This window comes from Amblyraja radiata, unplaced genomic scaffold, assembly GCF_010909765.2.
Source record: "Amblyraja radiata isolate CabotCenter1 unplaced genomic scaffold, sAmbRad1.1.pri S129, whole genome shotgun sequence".
NCBI lineage: Eukaryota > Metazoa > Chordata > Chondrichthyes > Rajiformes > Rajidae > Amblyraja > Amblyraja radiata.
The window spans coordinates 49,267-73,833 of NW_022630115.1; the positions used below are offsets into that span (position 1 = coordinate 49,267).

A 24,567-nucleotide genomic window follows, 5' to 3' on the forward strand; every position below is an offset into this window, starting at 1 on the left:
AAAGTTTTTTCTCACCAGTCTTAAATTGCCTCCCCATTATTCCAAGACTGTGGACCCCGGTTCTGGACTCGGCCAACATTGGGAACATTTTTTCTGCATCGGGCTAATCCAGTCATTTTTATAATGTTATACCTTTCTATAAGAACCCCTTTCATCCTTCCAAACTCCAGTGAATACAAGCATAGTCTTTTCAATCTTTCCTCATATGACAGTCCCGCCATCCCAGTGATCATTCTCGTGAACCTATAATGCACTGCCTGAATCACAATGATGTACTTCCCCAAATTAGGAGATCAAAACTGTACATAATACTCTGGACGTGGTCTTACCAGAGCCCAATACAGCTGCAGAAGTACCTCTTTATTCCTATACTGAAATCCTCTTGTTGTGAAGGCCAACATTCCATTAGCTTTCTTCACTGCCTGCTGTACCTGCACGCCAACTTTCAGTGACTGGTGTACAAGGACGCCCAGGTCTCGCTGTGAGAGATAGGAGGGGGGCACGAGAGGGTGGAATGCAGAGTATTTGTGTACGAATGGGGGGGGGGGGGTGAGAGTGGAGGGAGAGGGGAGAGGGAGGAATGTATATGTGCAGCTTTAAGGGACATTGGTCAGGTAGCATTTGGAGTATTGCATACAGTTCTGGTCACTTCATTACAGACAGGACTGATGTGGAGGCTTTGGGGAAGGTGCAGAGATGGTTAACCAGAATGGTTTAAAAACAAGGAACTGCAGATGCTTGTTTACAAAAAAAGACACAAAGTGCTGGAGTAGCTCAGCGGGACAGGCAGCATCTCAGGAGAGAAGGAATGGGTGATTGAAGAAACGACCCGAAACGTTACTCATTCCTTCCAGCATTTTGTGTTTACCTAAACAGCGCCTATCTATCCACGTGGCGTTGTGCCAACAGGCTGAAGGAGCTGGCAAAAGCCTTGCCACAGAGCGGGCAGGTGAATAGGCGCTGGCCGGTGTAGACTTGCCGGTGCTCCAGCAGGTGGTCAAGGCGGCTGAAGCACTTACCACAGGACGGACAGGGGAAGGGACGCTCACCGCTGTGTGTACGCCGGTGCTGCCACAGGCTGGACATGCGGGTGAAACCCTTGTCACACTCAGCGCACACAAAGGGTCTCTCTCCGGTGTGTATCCGCTGGTGCTCCCGCAGCCCCCGTGCTCTCTTGTCACAGTGGGAGCAGCTGCTCACCGCCGTGGGTCCGCCGGTGCTGCCGCAACCCCCGCGAGCTGTCAAACTCCTCACCGCAGTACGGGCAGTCGTAGGGCGGGCCACTGGTGTGCACGTGCTGGTGAGACAGGGCGTGGGAGGCCTTGGCAAAGCGCTCTCCACACACCGGGCTGGGGACGGGACGGTCGCCGGTGTGCACCCGCTGGTGGGACAGCAGCCGGGTGCAGTTGGTGAAGCCCTTGCCGCACCGGGCGCATGTGTAGGGCTGCTCGCCGGTGTGGGTACGCTGGTGCAACAGTAGGTGAGTGGAGCGGGTGAAGCCCTTGCTGCACTGGGCGCAGGTGTAGGGGCGCTCGCCGGTGTGGGTGCGCTGGTGCACCAGTAGTTTGCTGGACTGGGTGAAGCCCTTGCTGCACTGGGCGCAGGTGTAGGGACGCTCGCCAGTGTGGGTGCGCTGGTGCACCCGTAGGTTGCTGGACTGGGTGAAGCGCTTGCCGCACTGGGCGCATGTGTAGGGACGCTCGCCGGTGTGGGTGCGCTGGTGTAGCAGTAGTTTGCTGGACTGGGTGAAGCGCTTGCCGCACTGGGCGCATGTGTAGGGACGCTCGCCGGTGTGGGTGCGCTGGTGCAGCAGTAGGTGACTGGAGCGGGTGAAGCCCTTGCTGCACTGGGCGCAGGTGTAGGGGCGCTCGCCATTGTGGGTGCGCTGGTGCTCCAGCAGTCTGGTGGAGCGGGTGAAGCCCTTGCTGCACTGGGCGCAGGTGTAGGGGCGCTCGCCAGTGTGGGTGCGCTGGTGCAACAGCAGGCTGGCGGAGCGGGTGAAGCCCTTGCCGCACTGCGCGCAGGTGTAGGGGCGCTCGCCAGTGTGGGTGCGCTGGTGCTCCAGCAGGCTGGTGGAGCAGGTGAAGCCATTGCCACACTGGGCGCAGTTGAAGGGACGGTCGCTGGTGTGCACACGCTTGTGCCTCTTCAGCACTGGTGCCGACTTGAAGCCTTTGCCGCAATCGGAGCAGGTGAAGGGCCGCTCACTGCTGTGCACCCGCCGGTGCTCCCGCAGCCCCGACAACTGGGCAAAGCTCTTGCCGCAGGTGGAGCAGCCATGGGGCTTCTCACCCGTGTGTATCCGCCGGTGTCTCTTCAGCTCATTCGCCGTCTTGAAGCTCTTGCCGCAGTCGGAGCAGGTGAAGGGCCTCTCGCCGGAGTGCACGAGGTTGTGCCGCTGCAGCTTGCTACCGAAGGTGAAGCTCTTGCCGCACTCCAAGCAATCAAAGGGGCGTTCTCCCGTGTGCACCCGTCGGTGGGTCTCCAGCCGGCTCGGGCACTGCCAGGCCTTGCCACACACGTCACACTCATAGCGCTTCTCCTTGTTGTGCCCCATCATGTGGTCCTCCATCGAAGCTCAGCCCCTCGAAGGTCAGCCCACACACTGAGCGGGGGTGGGGCTCACAGGCACCCTGGCCGCGCTCAATGTCCGCTCACGTCCCTGTCTCTCCGTCCACAGCAACGGCTCCTAAACCCTGCAGGAGGGGAACACAGAGGGTCAACAAGCTGCCAAACAGGACATTACTAGCACATATTGGGTGCGTTTATGGCAGTGGAAACCGTTAAATAATTCTGCGTGGCACAGTGCCGCAGCGGTACAGTTGCTGCCTCACCGCCAGAGACCCGGGCTTGATCCTGACTACGGGTGCTGTCTGTGTGGAGTTTGTTCGTTCTCCCTTTGACCTGCGTGGGTTTTTATTCCGGGTGCTCCGGTTTCCTCCAACATTTCAAAGACGTTCCGGGTTGTAAATTAATCGGCCTCCACAAAATTGTTAAATTGTCCCCAATGTGCGTAGGATAGTGCTCGTGTACGAGGTGATCGCTGGTCGGCGCGGACCCCATGGGCCGAATGACCTGTTGTTTCCGCGCTGCATCTCTAAACTAAACTAAACCAAAGAAGGGTGTCGACCCAAAACGCCACCCATTCCTTCTCTCCACAGATGCTGCCTGACCTGCTGAGTTACTCCAGCACTTTGTGTCTATCTTCTCCACAGATGCTGCCTGACCCGCTGAGTCACTCCAGCACTTTGTGTCTATCTTCTCCACAGATGCTGCCTGACCCGCTGAGTTGCTCTAGCACTTTGTCAGAGAGTCATAGAGTGATACAGCGTTGGAAAGAGGTCCTTCGGCCCAACTCGTACCCGCACTCCTAGATCCCTCGGCTCCACACATTCCGCAAGGTTCAGAGTTGTACAGAGCCCTAGTGAGACCACACCTGGGGTATTGTGTACTGTTTTGGTCCCCTAATTTGAGAAAGGACATTCTTGCTATTGAGGGAGAGCAGCGTAGGTTTACAAGGTTAATTCCCAGGATGGCGGGACTGTCATATGCTGAGAGAATGGAGCGGCTCGGCTTGTAAGCTGGAGTTTAGAAGCATGAGAGGGTATCTTATTGAAACATATAAGATTGTTAAGGGATTGGATACGCTAGGGGCAGGAAACATGTTCCAGATGTTGGGGGAGTCCAGAACCAGGGGCCAAAGTTTAAGAATAAGGGGTAAGCCATTTAGAACGGAGACGAGGAAACACTTTTTCTCACGGAGAGTTGTGAGTCTGTGGAATTCTCTGCATCAGAGGGGGGTGGAGGCCGGTTCTCTGGATACATTCAAGAGAGAGCTAGATAGTCCTCTTAAAGATAACGGAGTCAAGGGATATGGGGAGAAGGCAGGAACGGGGTACTGAATTGGGATGATCAGCCATGATCACATTGAATGGCGGTGCTGGCTCAAAGGGCTAAATGGCCTACTCCTGCACCTATTGTCTATTGCACCAGCGCCCCGCCATACACAGTGAAGATCCTGCCCTGGTTTGACTTTCTAAACTGCAATACCCTCACCACCCTCAAACATTGTGACCTCTTCAGGGCTCTCGCTTACCTTTTTTTCCTTGTTGCCAGCCGGGCAACCTTGGCAGCTTTTTAGGTTGCCAATTGACAGTTTAGGTGGTCATTTAAGATGGCTTGCATGACGCGTACGATAATGTGCTCCGACAAAGTGCGTAGTTACCAGTGGGAATTATACTCAATGAAACATTCACATATTATTTCTGCTTCAAATAAAGTCGCAAACTAAACATTCACCAATCAAGACATGATATATCCCACAATGACATGCAGCAACATTATAAGGCAGTTTCTCAACTCTTTTTACACATTGTAATTAATGTAATTTCCATTATTTCTTTCCACTTCCAAACAAAAATGTGGTTGAATTATTCAGTGTATGATCAACCTGTGTCAATAAATCCTGGACCATGGTAACATATATGCGTACGTATAGTTGTGAATGTTGATCATTAAATAACTGATATTCCATATTAAGAGCATTAATTTGCCATTAAAATGAATTCTGTAATAACGTGTCAACATTAGCAGTGACAATCGAACACTGCGGTTTTAATGTGTCACGTGTTCACAATTTAATTAATCCATCTTTATGGATTAAAACAAATTATAACATTGGGAAATAAAACGTATTTTATTGCATTTCGTTATCAAACAGTCAATGTTCACTCTGAAGACATTTCCAGGACAATAGGGTCAGGGAGGGGTGTGTGTGTGATTCAGTGGGGTGGCTGGGGAGGGGTTAGAAGGCAGTCGGTCCAGAATGGATGCATTGAGGCAGGTGAATTAGTACATGTTGATTGGAGTAGGTAAAATTGTGAGGGGAGAGCACGGGGGAAGTCAGTGGTGTGGAATGGGGGGGGGGGGCTCAGTACGGGATGGATGAGGTAGACAAAAGTGCTGGAGAAACTTAGCGGGTGAGGCAGCATCTATGGAGCAAAGGAAATAGGCAACGTTTTGGGTCGAGACCCTTCTTCAGACGGTTCCCCCCATTCTTCTTGAATGGGAGGATCAGTACAGGATGGATGCGGGGGGAGATCAGCGCAGGATGAATGTGGGGGGGGGGGGAGCAGTACAGTGTCGATCGGAGGGTCTGTGCAGAATGAATGGGATTAACTACAGGATGAATGAGGGGAAGGTGCAGGGTAAATGGAGGGTGGGTCAGTACGGGATGAATGCGTGGATTAGTACAGGATGGATGGGGAATCAGTACAGGATGGATGGAGGAGAAATGCAGGGTGGACGGGAATGGGGTAAGTGCAGGGCGAATTGGAGAACCAGTGCATGATGGATGGGAGGGGGGGGGTGGTGGCAAGAGAATCATTGCGAGGTGGATAGGATGATCAGCGCAGGATGAATAGATTGGGGGAGGGGAGCACAAGGGATGTCAGAGGACTGAATGGAAGTGGGAATGGGGATCAGTGCGGGATGTAGAGGAGGGGTCCCAGGATAAGAGGGGGGGGTGGAGGGGGCGTACAAGAGAGAGAGAGTGAGAAGGGGGGCGAGGTGGGGAGGAAGGAGGGTCAGCGCTCCTCGGACAACATCGCCCCGCTGCCTTGGCCGTTGGGAACTCCTCGCCACCGGCTTCCTCCTCCGCCAGCCAACAACACGGTGCGGGGCCCAGCGGTGCTGCTCAAAGATCCAATAGCTGTAGGATCTATGGTGCAGCTGCTTCAGAAGTGTCGGAGCGAATGGCGGGTCCCGTACAGCAGCAGCAGCGGCCGCGACAGCGGCTCCAGCTCCTCCTCCTCCTGCTTGCAAACCCGCTAGCGGCGCTTTAAAAAAAACCCTCCCGCCCGCCGAGGCCTCCCCCTCCCTCCCTACCTCCTCCCGGTCTCGGCGTGCGGGAGGGTTTTTTTAAAGCGCCGCTCTCGGATTTGCAAGCAGCGGCCCTTATCAGGGCGGGCGGGGTGCGGGGGGAGGAGGAGATGAAGCCGCTGCTCGGGTCCCGTCATTCGCTACGACCCTTCGTCACCCCGCACTCAGTATCTTTCCCACGCAATACAGCCGCCACCGCCGACACAAAACATCGTGTTTCCTTTCTCCAGAGATGCTGCCTGACCCACGGAGTTACTCCAGTTTATTTTGTCCATCTTCGGTGCAAACCAGTATCTGGTTGCCAAGCGGGGCAAAATGACTCGGTGTTTAGGTTGCCCGGCGGCACTTTGGCTGGTCAGTGGCACCCGGGCAACCGTTAATTTCGAGCCTTGCCCTATAACAAGAGGAGTTGAGTATAGGGAGGTTGCACGGCAGTCGGGTCACGACCCATGACCCGTACTGTTGCTACGCTACACCAAATGGAGTACACACGATGAAATGCAGGTAAGCACTGACCATTGTTCCAAGGGTAGCAGGACCTTAAAACCCACCGAAATTGTCAATTTTGCGCTATAATAATTATGGAAATGGGGATAAGCGTGAGAGACATTTAGCCTCCTTCAGGAGGAGAAATGACGGTATATTTCTTCAACAGTAAGGCGTTATTTTGTTTTTTTCTTGATTCCTTTGGCATCTTAAAAGTTTCAGGTGATAAATCTGGCTGTAAAAAATTTAAATCGCCCATGGTTCTAGAGTGGGTTTTTACATACAAAAAGTAAACGCCTCTGGAGCAAAATTTACAGCCAGATTTATCACTTCTGAGACGTTTTAGATACCAAAGAAATCACGAAAAAGTACAAATAATGCAGTGAGCAAACGCGATAATTCCCAATATTTTCAATTTCGATATCTGTACGGCCAAATGTTCGCCAAGCCCTTTAGCTGTTGTTGTCCCTTCAGCTGTCGCTTCTCTTTACCTTCATTTCGCTTCACTTCTAGAATTCTGAAGTTGGGTACATGTCTCTCACACTTACCCCGACTTCCACAATGTTGGCGTTTTTTAACAGGTAAGAAAGTACGCGTTTCGTGTATTAAGAACATATACCGGAAGCTGCCTTGTCCTCCAGATGGATTGAGCGGCTCCGTGCGTCAAGCCCTATGACCCAGTGACCTTACATGCAACCCCCCTATAACAAGAGGAGTTGAGTCTAGGAGCGAAGAGATCCTTCTGCAGCTGTACAGGGCCCTGGTGAGGCCACACCTGGAGAACTGGGCGCAGTTGTGGACATTGTTGAGGAATTCTGGGAGATCTCTGACTAGTAACAACAACAACGGTTAAAGACTACAGTTCCCAGGGTGCATTGCGAGGAGGAGGAGCCAATGGGAGGCCGACCCACCCTCGCGTGACGTCACCCGCGGGCGCTGGGCGACGGCGGCCAATCGGAGCGGGCGGTGACGTAACCGGCAACCAATGGGCGGAGGACGACGCGATTACGTCACGACGCAGGGCCCTAGTAACCAAGATGGCGGCGGGAACGGCGACGGCGGTTGTGACGAAGTAGTATAATAATAAGGAGGAGGGGCAGCGGCGGCTCCTCCACGCGCTGGTCCCGCCCTCTCGCTCTACACTCACCGGGTGGAGACGGCCGCGTGTGAACTGAGCGGCTCCGTCAGCGGCTCCAAGGTCTTCGCCGCCATTGTTGTTCCTCCGCTCCCTCCCTCCCTCCACGTCCGGCCGCCTCGTCTCGCCCCCATCCACTTCCGGTCGCCCCCTGATTGGAGACAACGGACGTCAATCAATCAGCCCCGCGCTCCCTGATTGGATCAGAATGACGTCAGTCCAACTGGTTCGCACCCGATTGGATGAGGAGGACGCTCGTCACCGCCTCCCCTCTGTTGCCTGATTGGAGGCGACAGACGTCAGTCACCCGCTAGTCCAGGTCCCGCCCCCTCCCTCCTCCCCCATTGGATGATGAACAATGAGGAGCAACAGCGTCGTCACCGGCACCTCCCCCTCTATCCCCCCCCTCACACATACACTGTACACACACACACTGTATATACACACTCACACACACTGTATATACACACACACACACACACTGTACACACACACACACTATATACACACACTGTATATACACACACACACTATATACACACACACACACTATATACACACACACACTGTATATACACACACACACACACACACTGTATATACACACACACACTGTATATACACACACACACTGTATATACACACACTGTACACACACACACTGTATATACACACACTGTATATACACACACACACTGTATATACACACACACTGTATACACACACACACACACTATATATACACACACACTGTATACACACACACACACTATATACACACACACACTTATACACACACACACTGTATATACACACACACTGTATATACACACACTATACACACACACACTGTACACACACACACACTGTACACACACACACACACCCTGTATACACACACACACCCTGTATACACACACTATATACACACACTGTCTCTGTCCAGACACACCCTGTATACACACACACCACACACACACTGTCTCTGTCCATACACCCCCCCCCTCTCCACACACCCTCTCTCTCACCCCCTCTCTCTCTCCCCTCTCTTTCTCTGCCCCCTTTCTCTTCCTGTATGTCACTGTATGTCGTAGTCACTTGCGGGCGGAGCATCGGGGCAAATTCCTTGTATGTGAATACTTGGCCTACAAACTTATTCATTCATTCTCCCCCCTCATACACACCCTTCCCCTATCATACACACACTGTCTGTCGCAAACACTCCCTCTACCCCCCTCCCATTCACTCCCATACACACCACTCTCTCTGTTGCATACACCCCATCTCTCCTCCCATCTCTCCCCGCCCTCAGAGGCACCACTTCCCCTCATACACACCACTCCCCCCTTCATACACACAACTCCCCCCCAATACACAGCACTCCCCCCTCATACACACCCCTCCCCCTCACAAACCCCCCCCCCCACTCACACCCCTCTCTCCGCCCCTTATACACACCACTCCCCCCCCATACACAACTCCTCTCGCCCCTCACAACCCCCCCTCATACACACCCTCCCCATCATACACACACTGTCTCTGTCACAAATACACCCTCCCCCCCACTCACTCCCATACACACCACTCTCTCTGTCGCATGCACCCTTATCTCCTCCCATCTCTCCCCCCCTCATGCACACCCCTCCCCTTCATACACACCACACCCCCCTCATGCACACAACACCCCCCTCATACAACCCGCTCCCCCCTCATACACACCCCTCCCCCTCATGCACACCCCTCCCCCTCATACACACAACACCCCCCTCATACAAAACCCTCCCCCCCATACACACCCCTCCCCCTCATACACACAACTCCCCCACCCCATACAAACCCCTCCCCCACATACACACCCCTCCCCCACATATACACAACTCCCCCCTCATACACAACACTCCCCCCTCATACACACCCCTCCCCCCCATACACACACTATGTCGCAAACACACCCTGTCTCATACACCCCCTCTCTACTCTCCGCCCCCTCTATCTCTTTTTTTCTATTTCTATTTCTGTCTGTCTCTTGCGGGTGGAGCACCAATGTAAATTCCATGTATGTGAATACTTGGCCAATAAACTTCATTCTCCCTCCTCTCTTCCGGGCACTAACTCCCCCCTCCCTCTCTCTCCCCCTCGCTCTCCCCCTCTCTGTCCCCCTCTCTCTCTCCCCTTCTCTCTGTCCCTCTCTCTCTCTCTCCCCATATCTCGCTACCCTCTCTGTCTCTCGCTCACTCCCCGTCTCTCACCCGCCTCTCTCTCTATCTCTGCCTCTCTCTCTCTCTCTCTCTCTCTCTCTCTCTCTCTATCTCCCCTCTCTCTTTCCTCTCTCTCCCCCCTTTTTCTCCCCTGTCTCTCTCCTCCCCCTCTCTCTCTCAGCCCTCTCTCTCCCCGTCTCTCTCTCTCCCCCTCTCTCTGTCTCCGTCTCCCTCTCTCTCTGTCTCTCTCTCTCACTCTCTGTCTCTCACTCCCTCTCTCCCTCTCCCCTCTCTCTCTCCCCTATCTCTCCCTCTCCCCTCACTCTCTGCCCCTCTCTCTATCCCCTTCTCTCTCTCCCTTGAGTATAGGAGCAGGGAGGTTCTACTGCAGTTGTACAGGGCCTTGGTGAGACCACACCTGGAGTATTGCATACAGTTTTGGTTTCCTAATCTGAGGAAAGACATTCTTGCCATAGAGGGAGTACAGAGGAGGTTCACCAGACTGATTCCTATGATGTCAGGACTTTCAAATGTAGAAAGACTGGAGTGACTTGGCTTGTACTCGCTAGAATTTAGAAGATTGAGGTAGATTTAGAAGATTGAGGAAGATTTAAAAGATCTTAAAGAAACTTACAAAATTCTTAAGGGTTTGGACAGGCTAGATGCAGGAAGATTGTTCCCGATGTTGGGGAAGTCCAGCACAAGGGGTCACAGTTTATGGATAAAAGGAAGTATGAATCAGACAGTGGTGAATCTGTGGAATTCTCTGCCACAGAAGGTAATTGAGGCCAGTTCATTGGCTATATTTAAGAAAGACTTAGATGTGGCCCTTGTGGCTAAAGGGATCAGGGGGTATGGAGAGAAGGCAGGTACAGGATACTGAGTTGGATGATCAGCCATGATCATATTCAATGGACGTGCACTCGAAGGGCCGAATGGCCTCTACTCCTGCACCTATATTCTATGTTTCCCCCTCTCTCTCCCTCTCTCTCTCCCTCCTCTCTCCCCCTCTATCCATCTCTCTCCCTCCCCCACACCCTCTCTCCCTCCCCCTCTCTCTCCCCTTCACTCCCTCCCCTCTATCTCCCACTCACCCCCTCTCTCCGTCTCTCTCTCACCCCCTATGTCTCTCCTCCTCTTCCTCCCTTGCTCTCTCTTCCCACCTCTCTCTACGCCTCACTCACTCTCCCTGTCTCTCTCGCCCTCTCCCCTCTCCCCTCCATCTGTCCCTCCCTCCTCTCTCCTCCCCCCTCTCTCACCTTTCTCTCCCCTCTCTCCGCATCTCACTCTCTCCCCTCCTCTCTCACTTCTCTATCTCTCCTCTCTCCTCCCTCTCTCTCCCCATCTCTCTCTCCCCTTCTCGGCCCCTCTCGCTCTCTGCCCCTCTCTCCTCTCTCTCTCCTCCCACTTTCTCTCTCTCTCCCTGTCATAACTCTCACTCTCTCACTCCCTTCCTCTCTCCCACTCTCTCTCTCTCTCTCCCTCTCTGTCTCTCCCTCTCCATATTCCCATCCCTCTCTCTTTCTCTCCCCTTCTCTCTCTCCCCCTCTCTCTCCACTCTCCCTCCACCTCTCTCTCTCCCTCTCTTCCCCCCTCACTCTCTCTTCTCTCTCCCCTCTCTCTATCTCCCCCTCTCGCCCCCTCTCTCTCTCTCGCCACCTTCATTCTCTCCACCTCTCTCTCTTCCCCTATTTCTCTCTCCCTCTCTCTCCCCTACTCCCCCTCTCTCTCTCTGCTTCTCTCTCCCCCTCATTCTCTCTCTCTCTCCCTCCTCTCTCGCTTGCCCACTCTCTCGCCCGCACCGTCCCCCTTCCCTCTCTCCCCCCTCTATCTCTACCACTCTCCCTCTCTTTCCTCTCTCTCTCTCTCTCTTTCTCTTCACCTCTCCCCTATCTCTCCACCCTCTCTCTCCCTCATACACACCACTCCCCCCTCGTCTCTCTCTCCCATCTCTTTCTCTCGCCTCACTTCCCCCGCACTCTCTCTCCGCAATCTCTCTCCGTCTGTCCTTCTCTGCCTCTCTCCCCCAAGATCACTCTCCCCTTTCGCCCCCCCCTCTCTCCCTCCTCTCTCTCCCCTCTCACTCTTCCCCCTCTCTCCCCCTCTCGCACTCTTCCCCCTCTCTCCCCCTCTCTCTCCCTCACCGCATCACTCTCTCTCCCCCTCCCTTTCCACCTCTATTTCTTCCTCTCTTCTCCCCCTCTCCCCTATCTCTCTCGCTCTCAACCACTTCTCTCTCCCCACTCTTCCCCCTCTCTCTTCCTGCGTCTCTACCTCCCCGTCCCTCTCTCCCCACTCACCCCCCCTCTCTCTCTAACCTCTCGCTCCCCCTGCTCTCTCCCCCCATTTCTATCGCCATCCTCCCCTCTCCCATCTCTCTCCCCCCTCATCTTTCATCATTTCCTCTCTCCTCGGTCCTCTCTCTCTTTCCCTTCTCTCTCCTCTCTCTCTATTCTCTCCCCCCTCCACTTTCACTCTCATCCCCTTCTCGCTATCCCATATTTCTCCCCCCCCTCTCTCTCGGTTCCTCTCCTTTCTCATCTCCCTCCATCGCTCTCCCACCTCTATCGTCTTCCCCCTTGCTCATCTCCCACCTCCTTCCTCTCACCCCTCTTCTCCCCATTCTCTCTCAGCTCACCCTCTCTCTCCTCACCAATCTCTCTCTCCCCGTATCTCTCTCACCCTGTTTCTCTCTCTCTCTCCTCTCTCTATTCCCCCTCTCGCTCCCCCACTCCCTCTCGCTCCCCCTCTCTCTTTCTTCCCCCGCTCTCTCTCCCCCATCTCTCTCTCCCTGTCTCTCTCTCCTCGTCTCTCTCTCTCCCTGTCTCTCCCCGTCTCTCTCTCTCTCTCAATTATTTTTTTTTAATTTAAAACTTTATTGGCATGATAAATACATTGTTATATTGACAAAGTATAAAACATGACACACATGTTTAAAATGCATAAATATAAATACAAGTCTACAGTGCATGGATAGATATGTCCCTGTACATAAACTCGCAATAGGCCTATAGCCCTTTATTGATGCTACACGTTCTTGCAGCTGTAAGCAGTACAACACAAAAGCAAGTTTAGTAATTCAATATTAAATACTTAGTGTTAGTTAATGTCAATTAGTGTGTGCGTACATATGTGCATGTTGGTCATTCACCGTCTCTCAGGTTATGGCATGCTGTTACGTATTGTGCACCAAGATGTGCCGTATTTCCTTCACCAAGGATTATTCTTAGTTTTGATGTATCATCTAGTTCTTTAAAATCAGGGGTTGCCACACTGAGTTTGACAAAGTATGCTTTCCTTGTTTTGTCAAAATCTTTGCATTTTAGGAGGAAGTGCACCTCTGTTTCAACCTCATCTGTCAAACAGTGGCCGCATATTCTGTTTTCTCTTGGTTGCCAGAATCTCTTCTGTCTTCCTTTTTCAACTGCCAAATAGTGGTCACTTAACCTGTATTTGGTGAGGGTCTGTCTCTGCTTTATGTCTCTAACAGTTGAGAGATAGTCTGCCAATTTATAATCTCTTTTTAGGGCACGGTAACATTCTAATCTGCTTTGGCTTTTGGTTTCTTTATCCCAATGTTCCAAGTACGTTTCTTTACATTGTTTGATAATTTGGTTCACTCTAACTGGTGATTGGGGGTCAGTATTGATCTGGGGCCGGTCAGGGTTTAACTGGATAGGGTTTAACTGAATAGGGGTAGTTAGTCTCAGTACCAACTGACACAGGGAACTCTTTTCTGGGTCCCCCTTTTGTGTTTGAAGGGCTTTTAACTGGAGGGTATCTGGGGCCTAGATTAAAGGTGATTCCAAAAATGTTGTGCTCTTTTCTGGATATTTATTATCAGTGGGTATCTGCCTAGTTCCACCCTACATGCGTTTGTTGGTGTTTTCCTTTGGATACGGAGGATGTTCCGACAAAATTCCGCCTGCAGGGCCTCCGTTGTATGTTTTTCCCATTTACTATAACTATGGTGACTGAGCGGACCCCATACTTCACTACCATAAAGCACAATAGGCTGGATTACACTGTCAAATATTTAAAACCAGATTTTATTTGGAATTTGGATGTTGTAGAATCTTCTTTTTATTGCATACAGAGCTCTTCGAGCTTTCTCTTTCAGTGCCATATTGAAGCTCCCTGATGTTGAGACGGTTAGACCAAGGTAAGTATAGCTCATAGTGTGTTTGATAACAATACCATTGAGAGTAAATTTGTATTTATCTTCCTGACATCTGGGTCTTTTCTGAAAAATCATGATGTTGGTTTTCTTTAGATTTACTGCCAGGCCCCATTTTGGCAGTACAGGTACTCATCAAGTAGGTCCAACTGTTGCTGCAGTCCCTGTTCTGTGGGGGACAGCAGAACCAAGTCATCCGCATAAACAGGGACTTTACCTCTCCGTCCAGAAGACAAAGGCCCGGCGCTGTGCTCTGGTCCAACTTTACTGCCAAATCGTTGATATATACATTAAACAGTGTCGGGCTCAGATTGCAGCCTTGCCGGACGCCTCTTCTCTGGGCGAAGAGATCAGTGCGTTTGTCCCCAATTTTAACGCCACATTTATTATTCAGATACATTGATTTGATAAGGTCATATACCTTTCCTCTTCCCCTCTCTCTATCTCTCTCTCTGTCTCTATCTATTTCTCTCTCTCTGTCTCTCTCTCTCTGTATCGGTCTCTCTCTCTCTCTTTCTCTCTCTATCTCTCTCTCTGTCTCTATCTCTCTCTCTGTCCCTCTCTCTCCCTCCCTCTCTCTCTCTGTATTGACTCTAGAAGTTGGGAGGTCACGTTGCTGTTGTACAAGACGTTGGTGAGGTTGCATTTAGAGCATTGCATTCAGTTCTGTGCACCGTGTTACAGGAAAGATGTCGTTGAGCTTGTAAAGGGCGCGGAGAAGATTTACAAAAATGTTGCCAGGACTCGAGGGGCCTGAACTACAGGGAGAGGTTGGGGCAGGCTTGGACTCTATTCCTTGGAGCGCAGGCGGATGAGGGGTGATCTTATAGAGGTGTACAAAATCACCAGGGAAATAGATCGGGTAGACGCACAGAGTCTCTTGCCCAGAGTAGGGGAATCGAGGACCTGAGGACATGTGTTCAAGGTGAGTGAGGCGGGGGTGGGAAAAATTTAATAGGAATCTGAGGAGCAACTTTTCCACACAGAGGGTGGTGGGTGTACGGAACAAGCTGCCGGAGGAGGTAGTTGAGGCTGGGACTATCGCTACACTAGGACAGGTACATGGATAGGACAAGTTTGGAGGGATATGGGCCAAACGCTGGTGGTTCGTGTAGATGGGGCATGTTGGTCAGGGTGGAACTAGTGTAGATGGGGCATGTTGGTCGGGGTGGGACTAGTGTAGATGGGGCATGTTGGTCGGGGTGGGACTAGTGTAGATGGGGCATGTTGGTCGGGGTGGGACTAGTGTAGATGGGGCATGTTGGTCGGGGTGGGACTAGTGTAGATGGGGCATGTTGGCCGGGGAGGGAATGTTGGGCTGAAGAGCTTGTTTCCGCACTGTATCTCTCTCTCTCTCTCTCTCTCTCTCTCTCTCTCTCTCTCTCTCTCTCTCTTTCTCTCTCATTCTGTCTGGCCGTCTCTTTCCGCCCCCCCCCCCCCCCACACACTGAAGTCACAACAGCTTCCAATTTTCAGCCGGTTTCCTTTATTGAGTCTTTCTCTCTCTCTCTCTCTCTCTCTGACTCCCTCTATCTCTCCCTCTCTATATATCACCCTCTCTCTCTGTCTCTCTCTTTCTTCCTGTCTCTCCCTCTCTGTCTGTCTCTGCCTGTTTCTCTCTCTCTCACTCTCTGTCTCTCTGTCTGTCTGTCTGTCTCTCTCTCTGTCACTCTTTGTCTCTGTCTCTCTCTGTCTCTCCCCCCTGTCTCCTTCTCTCTCTCTCTCTCTCTCCCTCTCCCTCTCTCTCTCTCTCTCACTCTCCCTCACTCTCCCTCTCTCTCTCTCTCTCTCTCTCTCTCTCTCTCTCTCTTTCTCTGGGACAGAGGGTTTGGGTGAACATAGACCCATTCCTGCCAACCGTGGGCCTAACTGCAGATAGATACATAACGTACTCAACACATAGGACAGGAAAGAGAAATGATCTACAAATAGAAACGCCATTGGCCAGGACAGATATTTATAAGGCCTCGTTCTTTGTAAGAACCGCAATGGAATGGAATAAACGAGACAACAATTTGCCAAAATATATTTCTCAATGCTCACAGTGGGTGCCCAATCAGGATTGTTGACATCATTCCATGCTGCAGGCTTGTCTGTTATTAGATGATAAATAAATAAATAGGTAGTTTGGGTGATTGTGCAGGCTTTAAACAAGAAACATTGAGAAATATATTTTGGCAAATAATAAAATGTCCTGATTTTGTCAAATTAACAGCTGACAATTATCCCATTCCTTAGCTTGCATCTGAGTAAAATTTATTTCAAAACGCATTGATAGTTTACGATTATTTAAATGGTAAATGGAGCTTCAGAAGCGTTTTCATTTTGCATGTTAAAACCCACCTGAGAACCATGGGCGATTTTGCAATTTTACTGACGGATTTTTCACTTTTAAAACTTTTCATATAACAAATGAATAAAGATAAAAAGTCAATAATGCCTTACTTTTGATGAAATGCAGCGAGCAAACGCGATAATTCCCGATATTTTCGATCTTTATATCTCCACGGCAAATGTCCGCTAAACACTTCCGCTGTTTTTGCACCTTCAGCTCCCTCTTGAATTTACCTTAGTTTTTATCTTTCTTCTGGACTGTAAAGTTAGGTAGCTGTGCCTCACGCTCACCCCGACTGGCACAGTAATTTACAGCTCAAAAACTGGCAGTTTTCGCGGTTTTTAACGGGTGTGAAAGTGCGTGTTTTCAGCATCACTAACATGTACCGGAAGTGACGCTTGTACCCCAGTTAAATTTTGCGGTCACGTGGGTGAGGATCTACGCTCCAGTGACCTTTCGTGAAATCACCCTATAAACAAAAAGCACTGTACCCTTAGCTCACTGTAACTTTAGCCAGAAAGCAGAAATGCTAACCTGAGGTTGCACCCAATCAGCTGCTTCCGCTAGTCTGCTTCCATCAATCAGCGGCTTCCGCCAGAACCCTCCCTATGGAGTGTGGAACGTTACAGACTTTGGTAAAAAAAGCCCCGACCCTCCCCCACTCGCTCCAACGGTCCCGGGCCTCTGTAAAAGCAAGCCCCGTGCCCGATTTATATACTCACCGCCCTGACCCTCCTCCACTCTCTCCAACGGTCCCGGGCCTCTGTAAAAGCAAGCCCCGCACTCGATTCACAGGAACATTCATGGCCACAATGTGTAGCTCTCATCCTCTCTCTCTCTCTCTCCAAAGTAGACACAGAGAGAGAGAGGGAGAGGGAGAGATTCTCTCAACATCTCTCTTTCTCTCCTCTCCTCCCTTCTCTCTCTCTCTCCCCCTCTCCCTCCCTCTCCATCTCACTCTCTCCCTCCCCGTCATTCTTTCTCTATATCTCTCTTCCCCCTCTCTCACACTCCCTGTCTCACTCTCTCCCTCTCCACAGGAGAGAGGGAGAGGGAGAGAGAGAGAGAGAGAGAGAGAGAGAGAGAGAGAGAGAGAGAGAGAGAGGGGGGGAGGGAGAGATTCCCCTCATTTTCCTCTCCTCTCCTCCCCCCTCTCTCTCTCCTCCCCTCTCCACTCCTCCCTCTCCTCCCCTCTCTCTCTCTCCTCTCCTCTTCCCCATCCCTCTCTCTCTCTCTCTCAGTCCCTCTCTTGTCCGCGTTGGAGATAGTGAGAGAGAGACAGAGAGATGAGAGGGAGATGGAGACATCAATGTAGACAGAGAGAGGGAGACGGGGATAGATAGACAGACAGAGATAGAGGGGTGGGGGGAGAGGGAGAAATTCACATCATTTTCCTCTCCTCTCCCTCTCTCCCTCGCTCCTCCTCTCCTCTCCTCTCATCTCCTCCCCTCCCCTCTCCCTCCCTCCATCGCTCTCTCTCTTCCTCCCCTCTCACCCCTCTCTCTCTCTCTCTCTCTCTCACCGTCTCCCCTTCTCTCTCTCTGTCTCTCTTGTCCGCGTTGGAGATAGAGAGAAATTTAAAATAATAAAATCGAACCTGCCTCCACCACTTCCACTGGAAGCTCATTCCACACAGCTACCACTCACTGAGTAAAGAAGTCCCCCCTCGTATTACCCCTAAACTTCTGTCCCTTAATTCTCAAGACGTGTCCTCTTGTTTGAATCTTCCCTACTCTCAATGGGAAAAGCTTATCCACGTCAACTCTGTCTATCCCTCTCATCATTTTAAATACCTCTATCAAGTCCCCCCTTAACCTTCTGCGCTCCAAAGAATAAATACCTAACTTATTCAACCTTTCTCTGTAACTTAGTTGCTGAAACCCAGGCAACATTCTAGTAAATCTCCTCTGTACTCTCTCTATTTTGTTGACATCCTTCCTATAAGAAGGCGACCAAAATTGTACACCATACTCCAGAATTGGCCTCACCAATGCCTTGTATAATTTTAACATTATATCCCAACTTCTACACTCAATGCTCTGATTTATAAAGGCCAGCACACCAAAAGCTTTCTTTACCACCCTATCGATATATTTGCAATGTCAGCCTTATTCTCAAATCTTGGCACAGCTTCAGTACAGCTGCCCATTCCGGAAGGACAAGTAACTCTATTTTGTTTTCAAATGACTTCCATCTTGGTTCCAGAATGGGCATCTGTCTGTGAACTAAAACAAGCTTGTAAGACTTGGATGAAAGCCACTACCTTGTCCTTAGCTGGTGTTCTCAGCCGACGAGTACTGCGCCCGTCTGGTGATGTAGCCCTCACACTAAGAGGCCGGATGCTGCCCTCAACAGCGCCCTGCGGACTGTCTCCGGATGCCTACGAGCCACCCCAGAAAAACCAACTGGCCGTCCTCGCTGGCATCGCCCCAGCCAACTTCAGACGAGAAGCAGCCACGCTGGCCCTCTCTCGAAAGGCACAGACCGGTGAATCCCACAACCTCCATCATAGAAACATAGAAAATAGGTGCAGGAGTAGGCCATTCGGCCCTTCGAGCCTGCACCGCCATTCAATATGATCATGGCTGATCAACCAACTAAGTATCCTGTACCTGCCTTCTCTCCATACCCCCTGATCCCTTTAGGTACCACATCTAACTCCCTCTTAAATATAGCCAATGAACTGGCCTCAACTACCTTCTGTGGCAGAGAATTCCAGAGATTCACCACTCTCTGTGTGAAAAATGTTTTCCTCATCTCGGTCCTAAAAGATTTCCCCCTCATCCTTAAACTGTAACCCCTTGTTCTGGACTTCCCCAACATCGGGAACAATCTTCCTGCATCTAGCGTGTCCAACACCTTAAGAATTTTGTAAGTTTCTGTAAGATCCCCCCTCAATCTTCTAAATTCTAGCGAGTACAAGCCGAGTCTATCCAGTCTTTCTTCATATGAAAGTCCTGACATCCCAGGAATCAGTCTGGTGAACCTTCTCTGTACTCCCTCTACGGCAAGAATGTCTTTCCTCAGATTAGGAGACCAAAACTGCAAGCAATACTCCAGGTGTGGTCTCACCAAGACCCTGTACAACTGCAGTAGAACCTCCCTGCTCCTAGACTCAAATCCTTTTGCTATGAATGCTAACATACCATTCGCCTTTTTCACATTGTTAATACATTGTTTCAATGATTAGTATAAACCAAGCTTCTAAGATTTTCCCAGACTTTATTCTGCTGGGGAAATTATCTTTTAAATTTGACTGCTTTCTGTTTTTCAGCAAATCTCCATGTTTAATTTAACGAACCAAACTTGACCAAATTAAACTCTTTCACAGTGAGGTCAGGATAAACTTGCTTTATTTTTTACGTAAGGCACAAATGCGCCAAAACTCTCTTTAAAAAAACACTTTAAAATGCCTACGAAGGAACTGCAGATGCTGGAAAATCAAAGGTAGACAAATATGCTGGAGAAACTCAGCAGGTGAGGCAGTATTTATGGAGCGATGGAAATAGGCAACGTTTCGGGTCGAAACCCTTCTTCACACTGATGTGAGGCTGGGGGAGGCGGGAAGAAGAAAGGGAGAGATGGAGCCAGTGGGCTGAGGGAGAGCTGAGAAGGGGAGGAGAAAGTAGGGACTACCTGAAATTGGAGAAGTCAATGCCGCTGGGGTGCAAACTGCCCAAGCGAAATATGAGGTGCTGCTCCTCCAATATACGGTGGTCCTCACTCTGGCCATGGAGGAGGCCCAGGACAGAAAGGTCGGTTTCGGAATGGGAGGAGGAGTTAAAGTGCTGAGCCACTGGGAGATCAGGTTGGTTATTGCAAACCGAGCGGAGGTGTTTGGTGCGTGTTTGAAAGTGTGAGAGCGTGTGTGAGATAGAGCATATGTGAGTGTGCATGTGTGCGTGAGATGAGTGTGAGGGACCGTGTGTGTGTGTGAGAGAGAGAGAACGTGTGTGAGAATGTGTGTCTGAGGGAGATTGCGTGTGTGAGAGAGCAAGAGAGGGAGTGTGTTTGTGTGTGTGAGAGAGAGGGTGTGTGTGAGAGGGAATGTGTGAGAGAGACTGTGTGTGTGTGAGAGAGGGAGTGTGTGTGTGAGAGGGAGTGTGTGTGTGAGAGAGAGGGAGTGTGTGAGAGGGAATGTGTGAGAGAGACTGCGTGTGTGTGAGAGAGGGTGTGTGAGAGGGTGTGTGTGAGTGAGAGAGGGCGTGTGTGTGTGAGGGAGAGTGTGTGTGTGTGTGAGAGACTGTGTGTGTGTGTGAGAGAGAGACTGTGTGTGTGAGAGCAAGAGAGGGAGTGTGTGTGAGAGAGAGAGGGAGGGGGTTTGTGTGAGAGAGAGAGAGAGTATGTGTAAGAGAGAGAGAGAGAGAGAGGGGGGAGGGAGTGTGTGATAGGGAGAGAGGGAGCGGGTGTGAGAGAACAAGAGGGAGAACAAGTGAGAGAGGATGTGTGTGTGTGCATGTGAGAGGGACAGAGAGAGGGGGTGTGTGAGAGACGGAGCGAGAGAGAGAGTGTGTAATAGAGTGGAAGGGGGCACAAGAGGGTGGAGTGGAGAGAATTTGTGTACGAGTGGGGTGGGGGGAGAGTGTGGGAAGAGGGGAGAGAGAGGAATGTATATGTGCAGCTTTATGGGACATTGGTCAGGTAGCATTTAGAGTATTGCATACAGTTCTGGTCACTCCATTACAGGACTGATGTGGAGGCTTTGGGGAAGGTGCAGAGATGGTTAACCAGAATGGTTTAAAAACAAGGAACTGCAGGTGCCGCTTTACAAAAAAGGACACAAAGTGCTGGAGTAACTCAGCGGGACAGGCAGCATCTCTGGAGAGAATGAATGGGTGACTGAAGAAACGACCCGAAACTTTACCCATTCCTTCCAGCATTTTGTTTCTACCTAAACAGCGCCTATCTATCCACGTGGCGGTGTGCCAGCTGGCTGGAGCAGGCAAAGGCCTTGCCACAGAGCGGGCAGGTGAAGGGGCACTGGCCGGTGTGGACTTTCCGGTGCTCCAGCAGGTGGTCAAGGCGGGTGAAGCCCTTACCACAGGACGGGCAATGGAAGGGACGCTCACCGCTGTGGGTACGCCGGTGCTGCCACAGGCTGGACATGCGGGTGATTCCCTTGCCATACTCAGCGCACACAAAGTGTCTCTCTCCGGTGTGTATCCTCTGGTGCTCCCGTAGCCCCCGTGCTCTCTTGTCGCAGTGGGAGAAGCTGCTCGCTGGCGTGGGTCCGCCGGTGCTGCCTCAACCCCCGCGAGCTGTCAAACGACTCACCGCAGTACGGGCATTCGTAGTGCTGGCCACTGGTGTACACGTGCTGGTGAGACAGGGCATGGGAGGCCATGGTGAAGCGCTCTCCACACACCGGGCTGGGAACCGGATGGTCGCAGGCGTGCACTCGCTGATGGGACAGCAGATAGGTGGAGCAGGTGAAGCCCTTGCCGCACTGGGCGCAGGTGTAGGGGCGCTCGCCGGTGTGGTTGCGCAAGTGCACCAGCAGGTTGCCGGAGTGGGTGAAGCCCTTGCAGCAGTGAGCGCAGGTGTAGGGGCGCTCGCCGGTGTGGGTGCGCTGGTGCACCAGCAGGTTGGCGTACTGGGTGAAGCCGTTGCCACACTGGGTGCAGGTGTAGGGGCGCTCGCCAGTGTGGGTGCGCTGGTGCACCAGCAGGTTGCTGGACTGGGTGAAGCCCTTGCCGCAGTCGTTGCAGGTGTAGGGTCGTTCCCCGGTGTGCACGCGCCTGTGCAGCTTCAGCTCTGACGACGACTTGAAGCCTTTGCCGCAGTTGGAGCAGGTGAAGGGTCGCTCACCGCTGTGCACCCGCCGGTGATCCCGCAGCCCCGACAACTGGGCAAAGTTCTTGCCACAAGTGGAGCAGCAATAGGGCTTCTCGCCCGTGTGCACCCGCCAGTGTCTCTTCAGGCGATTCGCCATCTTGAAGCTCTTGCCGCAGTCGGAGCAGGTGAAGGGTCTCTCGACAGAGTGCACGCGGTTGTGCCGCTGCAGGTGGTTATAGCAGGTGAAGCTCTTGCCGCACTCCGAGCAGTTGAAGGGGCGTTCTCCCGTGTGCACCCGCCGGTGGATCTCCAGCTCGCTCGGGCGCCGCCAGGCTTTGCCACACACGTCACACTCATAACGCTTCTCCTTGTTGTGATCCGTCATGTGCTCCTCCATCGAAGTTCAGACCCTCGAAGCTCAGCCCGCACACCGAGCAGATGGGGGGGGGGGGGCTCACCGGTACCCTGGCCACCCTCAATGGCCGCTCACGTCCCCGTCTCTCCGTCCACAGTAATGGCTCCAAAACCCTGCAGGAGGGGAACACAGAAGGTCAACAAACTGGCAAACAGGACATTACTAGCACATATTGGGTGCGTTTATGGCGGAAGAAACCATTATATAATTCTGCGCGGCACATTGGCGCAGCGGTACAGTTGCTGCCTCACCGCCAGAGACCCGGGCTCGATCCTGACTACGGGTGCTGTCTGTGTGGAGTTTGTACCTTCTCCCCTTGACCTGCGTGGGTTTTCACTCCGGGTGTTCCGGTTTCCTCCAACATTTCAAAGACATTCAGGGTTGTAGATTAATCAGCCTCCACAAAATTGTTAAATTATCCCTAATGTGCGTAGGATAGTGCTAGTGTACGGGGTGATCGCTGGTCGGCGCAGACTCCGAAAGACCTGTTTCCGCGCTGCATCTCTAAACTAAACTAAAGCAAAGAAGGGTCTCGACCCAAAATGTCACCCATTCCTTCTCTCCAGATGCTGCCTGTCCCGCTGTTACTCCAGCACTTTCTGTCTATCTTCTCCACAGATGCTGCCTGACATGCTGAGTTACTCCAGCACTCTCTCTCTCTCTCTCTCTGTATGTTTCTCGCTCTCTTTCTCTGTCTCTCCCTTTCTCTCTGTCCCTCTCTTGTCTCGCTCTCTGTAACTATCTCGCTTTCTCCCTCTATCTATCTCACTGTCTCTCTCTCTCTTTCTCTCTCTCTCTCTCTCTCTATCTGTCTCTCTCTCTCTCTCTCTCTCTCTCTCTCTCTCTCTCTCTCTCTCTCTCTCTATCTCTCGCTCTGTCCCTCCCTCTCTCTCTCCATCTCTCTGCATCTCTGTCTCTCTCTCTGTCTCTATCTTTCTGTCTCTCTCTCTCTCTCTGTCTTTCTTTCTTTCTGTCTCTCTGTGTCTGCATCTCTTTCTCTGTCTCTGTGTCTCCCACTCTCAGTCTCTCACTCTCTGTTTCTCTCTGTCTCTCTCTCTCTCTCTGTCCCTCAGTCTCTCTCTCCCTGTCCCTGTATGTCTCTGTCTCTCTCATTCTCTCTCTGTCTCTTTCTCACATACTCTCTCTGTCATTCCAACTCTTTCTCTCTCCCTCATTCTCTCCCTCTCCCTCTCTCTCTTTCTCTCTCTCTCTGTCACTCCCTCTATCTCCCCCTCACTCTCCCTCTCTCTCTTCATCTCACTCTCTCTGTCTCTCACCCTCTCTCTGTGTCTCTATCTCTGTCTATATCTGTCCCCCCTCTCTCCCACTGTTTCTCCTTTGCCACTATCTCTGTATCTCTCCGTCTCTCACTGTCTATCTCTGTCTCTGTCCCTCTCTGTTTCTCACCGTCTCTCTCTCTCTCCGTCTCTCTATGTCTCTTTCTTTCATTCCGTATCTCTCTCTATCTCTCTATCTTTCTCCTCTCCCTCTCCGTTTCTCTCTGTCTGTCTGTCTCTCTCTCTGGTTCTCTGTTTCCGTCTTTCTTTCTCTCTCTCTCTCTCTCTCTCTCTCTCTCTCTATCTCTCTGCTCGTCTCTTCTTCTCGCTGTCTCTCTCATGACTATTCCTCTCTCTACTCTATCTTCTCCTCTCTCTCCTCTCTCTCTCTCTCTCTTCCTCTCTCTCTCTATCTCTCTCTCTCTCTTCTCTATCCTCTCTATCTCTCTCTGTCCTCTCCTCTCTTCCTTCAGTCTCTCACTATGTCTCTCTCTCTTTCTGACTCTTTCTCTTCTGTCTCTGTGTCTTTCTCTGTCTCACTGTCTGTATCTGTCTATCCGTTTTATCTCTCTCCCTGTGTCTCTCTCGCTCACTCTCTCTCTCTGTCACCCCCTCTATATCCATCTCTCTCTACTCTCTCTGTCTCTTTCTTCTGCTATCTATCTCTCTCTCTCTCTCTCTCTCTCTCTCTCTCTCTCTGTCCCTCGCTCTGTCTATCTCTCTCTCAATTAAATTCAATTCAATGTAAAAACTTTATTGGCATGATAAAAAAAACCTTGTTATATTGCCAAAGTATAAAACATGACATACATATTTAAAATGCATAAGTATAAATACAAGTCTACAGTGCATGGATAGATATGTCCCTGTACATAAACTCGCAATAGGC

At 51.4% G+C, this 24,567-nt stretch overlaps 1 protein-coding gene across 1 annotated transcript; it reads right to left on the reverse strand.

Annotated features, from left to right (window-relative positions):
* Nucleotides 1-879: 879 nt before the first annotated feature.
* Nucleotides 880-22,492, reverse strand: LOC116969226 (oocyte zinc finger protein XlCOF6-like). Its single transcript, XM_033016124.1, has 5 exons — nt 22,282-22,492; nt 21,341-22,113; nt 7,514-7,652; nt 1,405-2,434; nt 880-1,169 (listed from the first exon to the last, which is right to left on the reverse strand). Exons 1-5 carry the CDS (start codon nt 22,381-22,383, stop codon nt 880-882), a joined length of 2,334 nt encoding a protein of 777 aa, XP_032872015.1. The 5' UTR covers nt 22,384-22,492.
* Nucleotides 22,493-24,567: the final 2,075 nt, after the last annotated feature.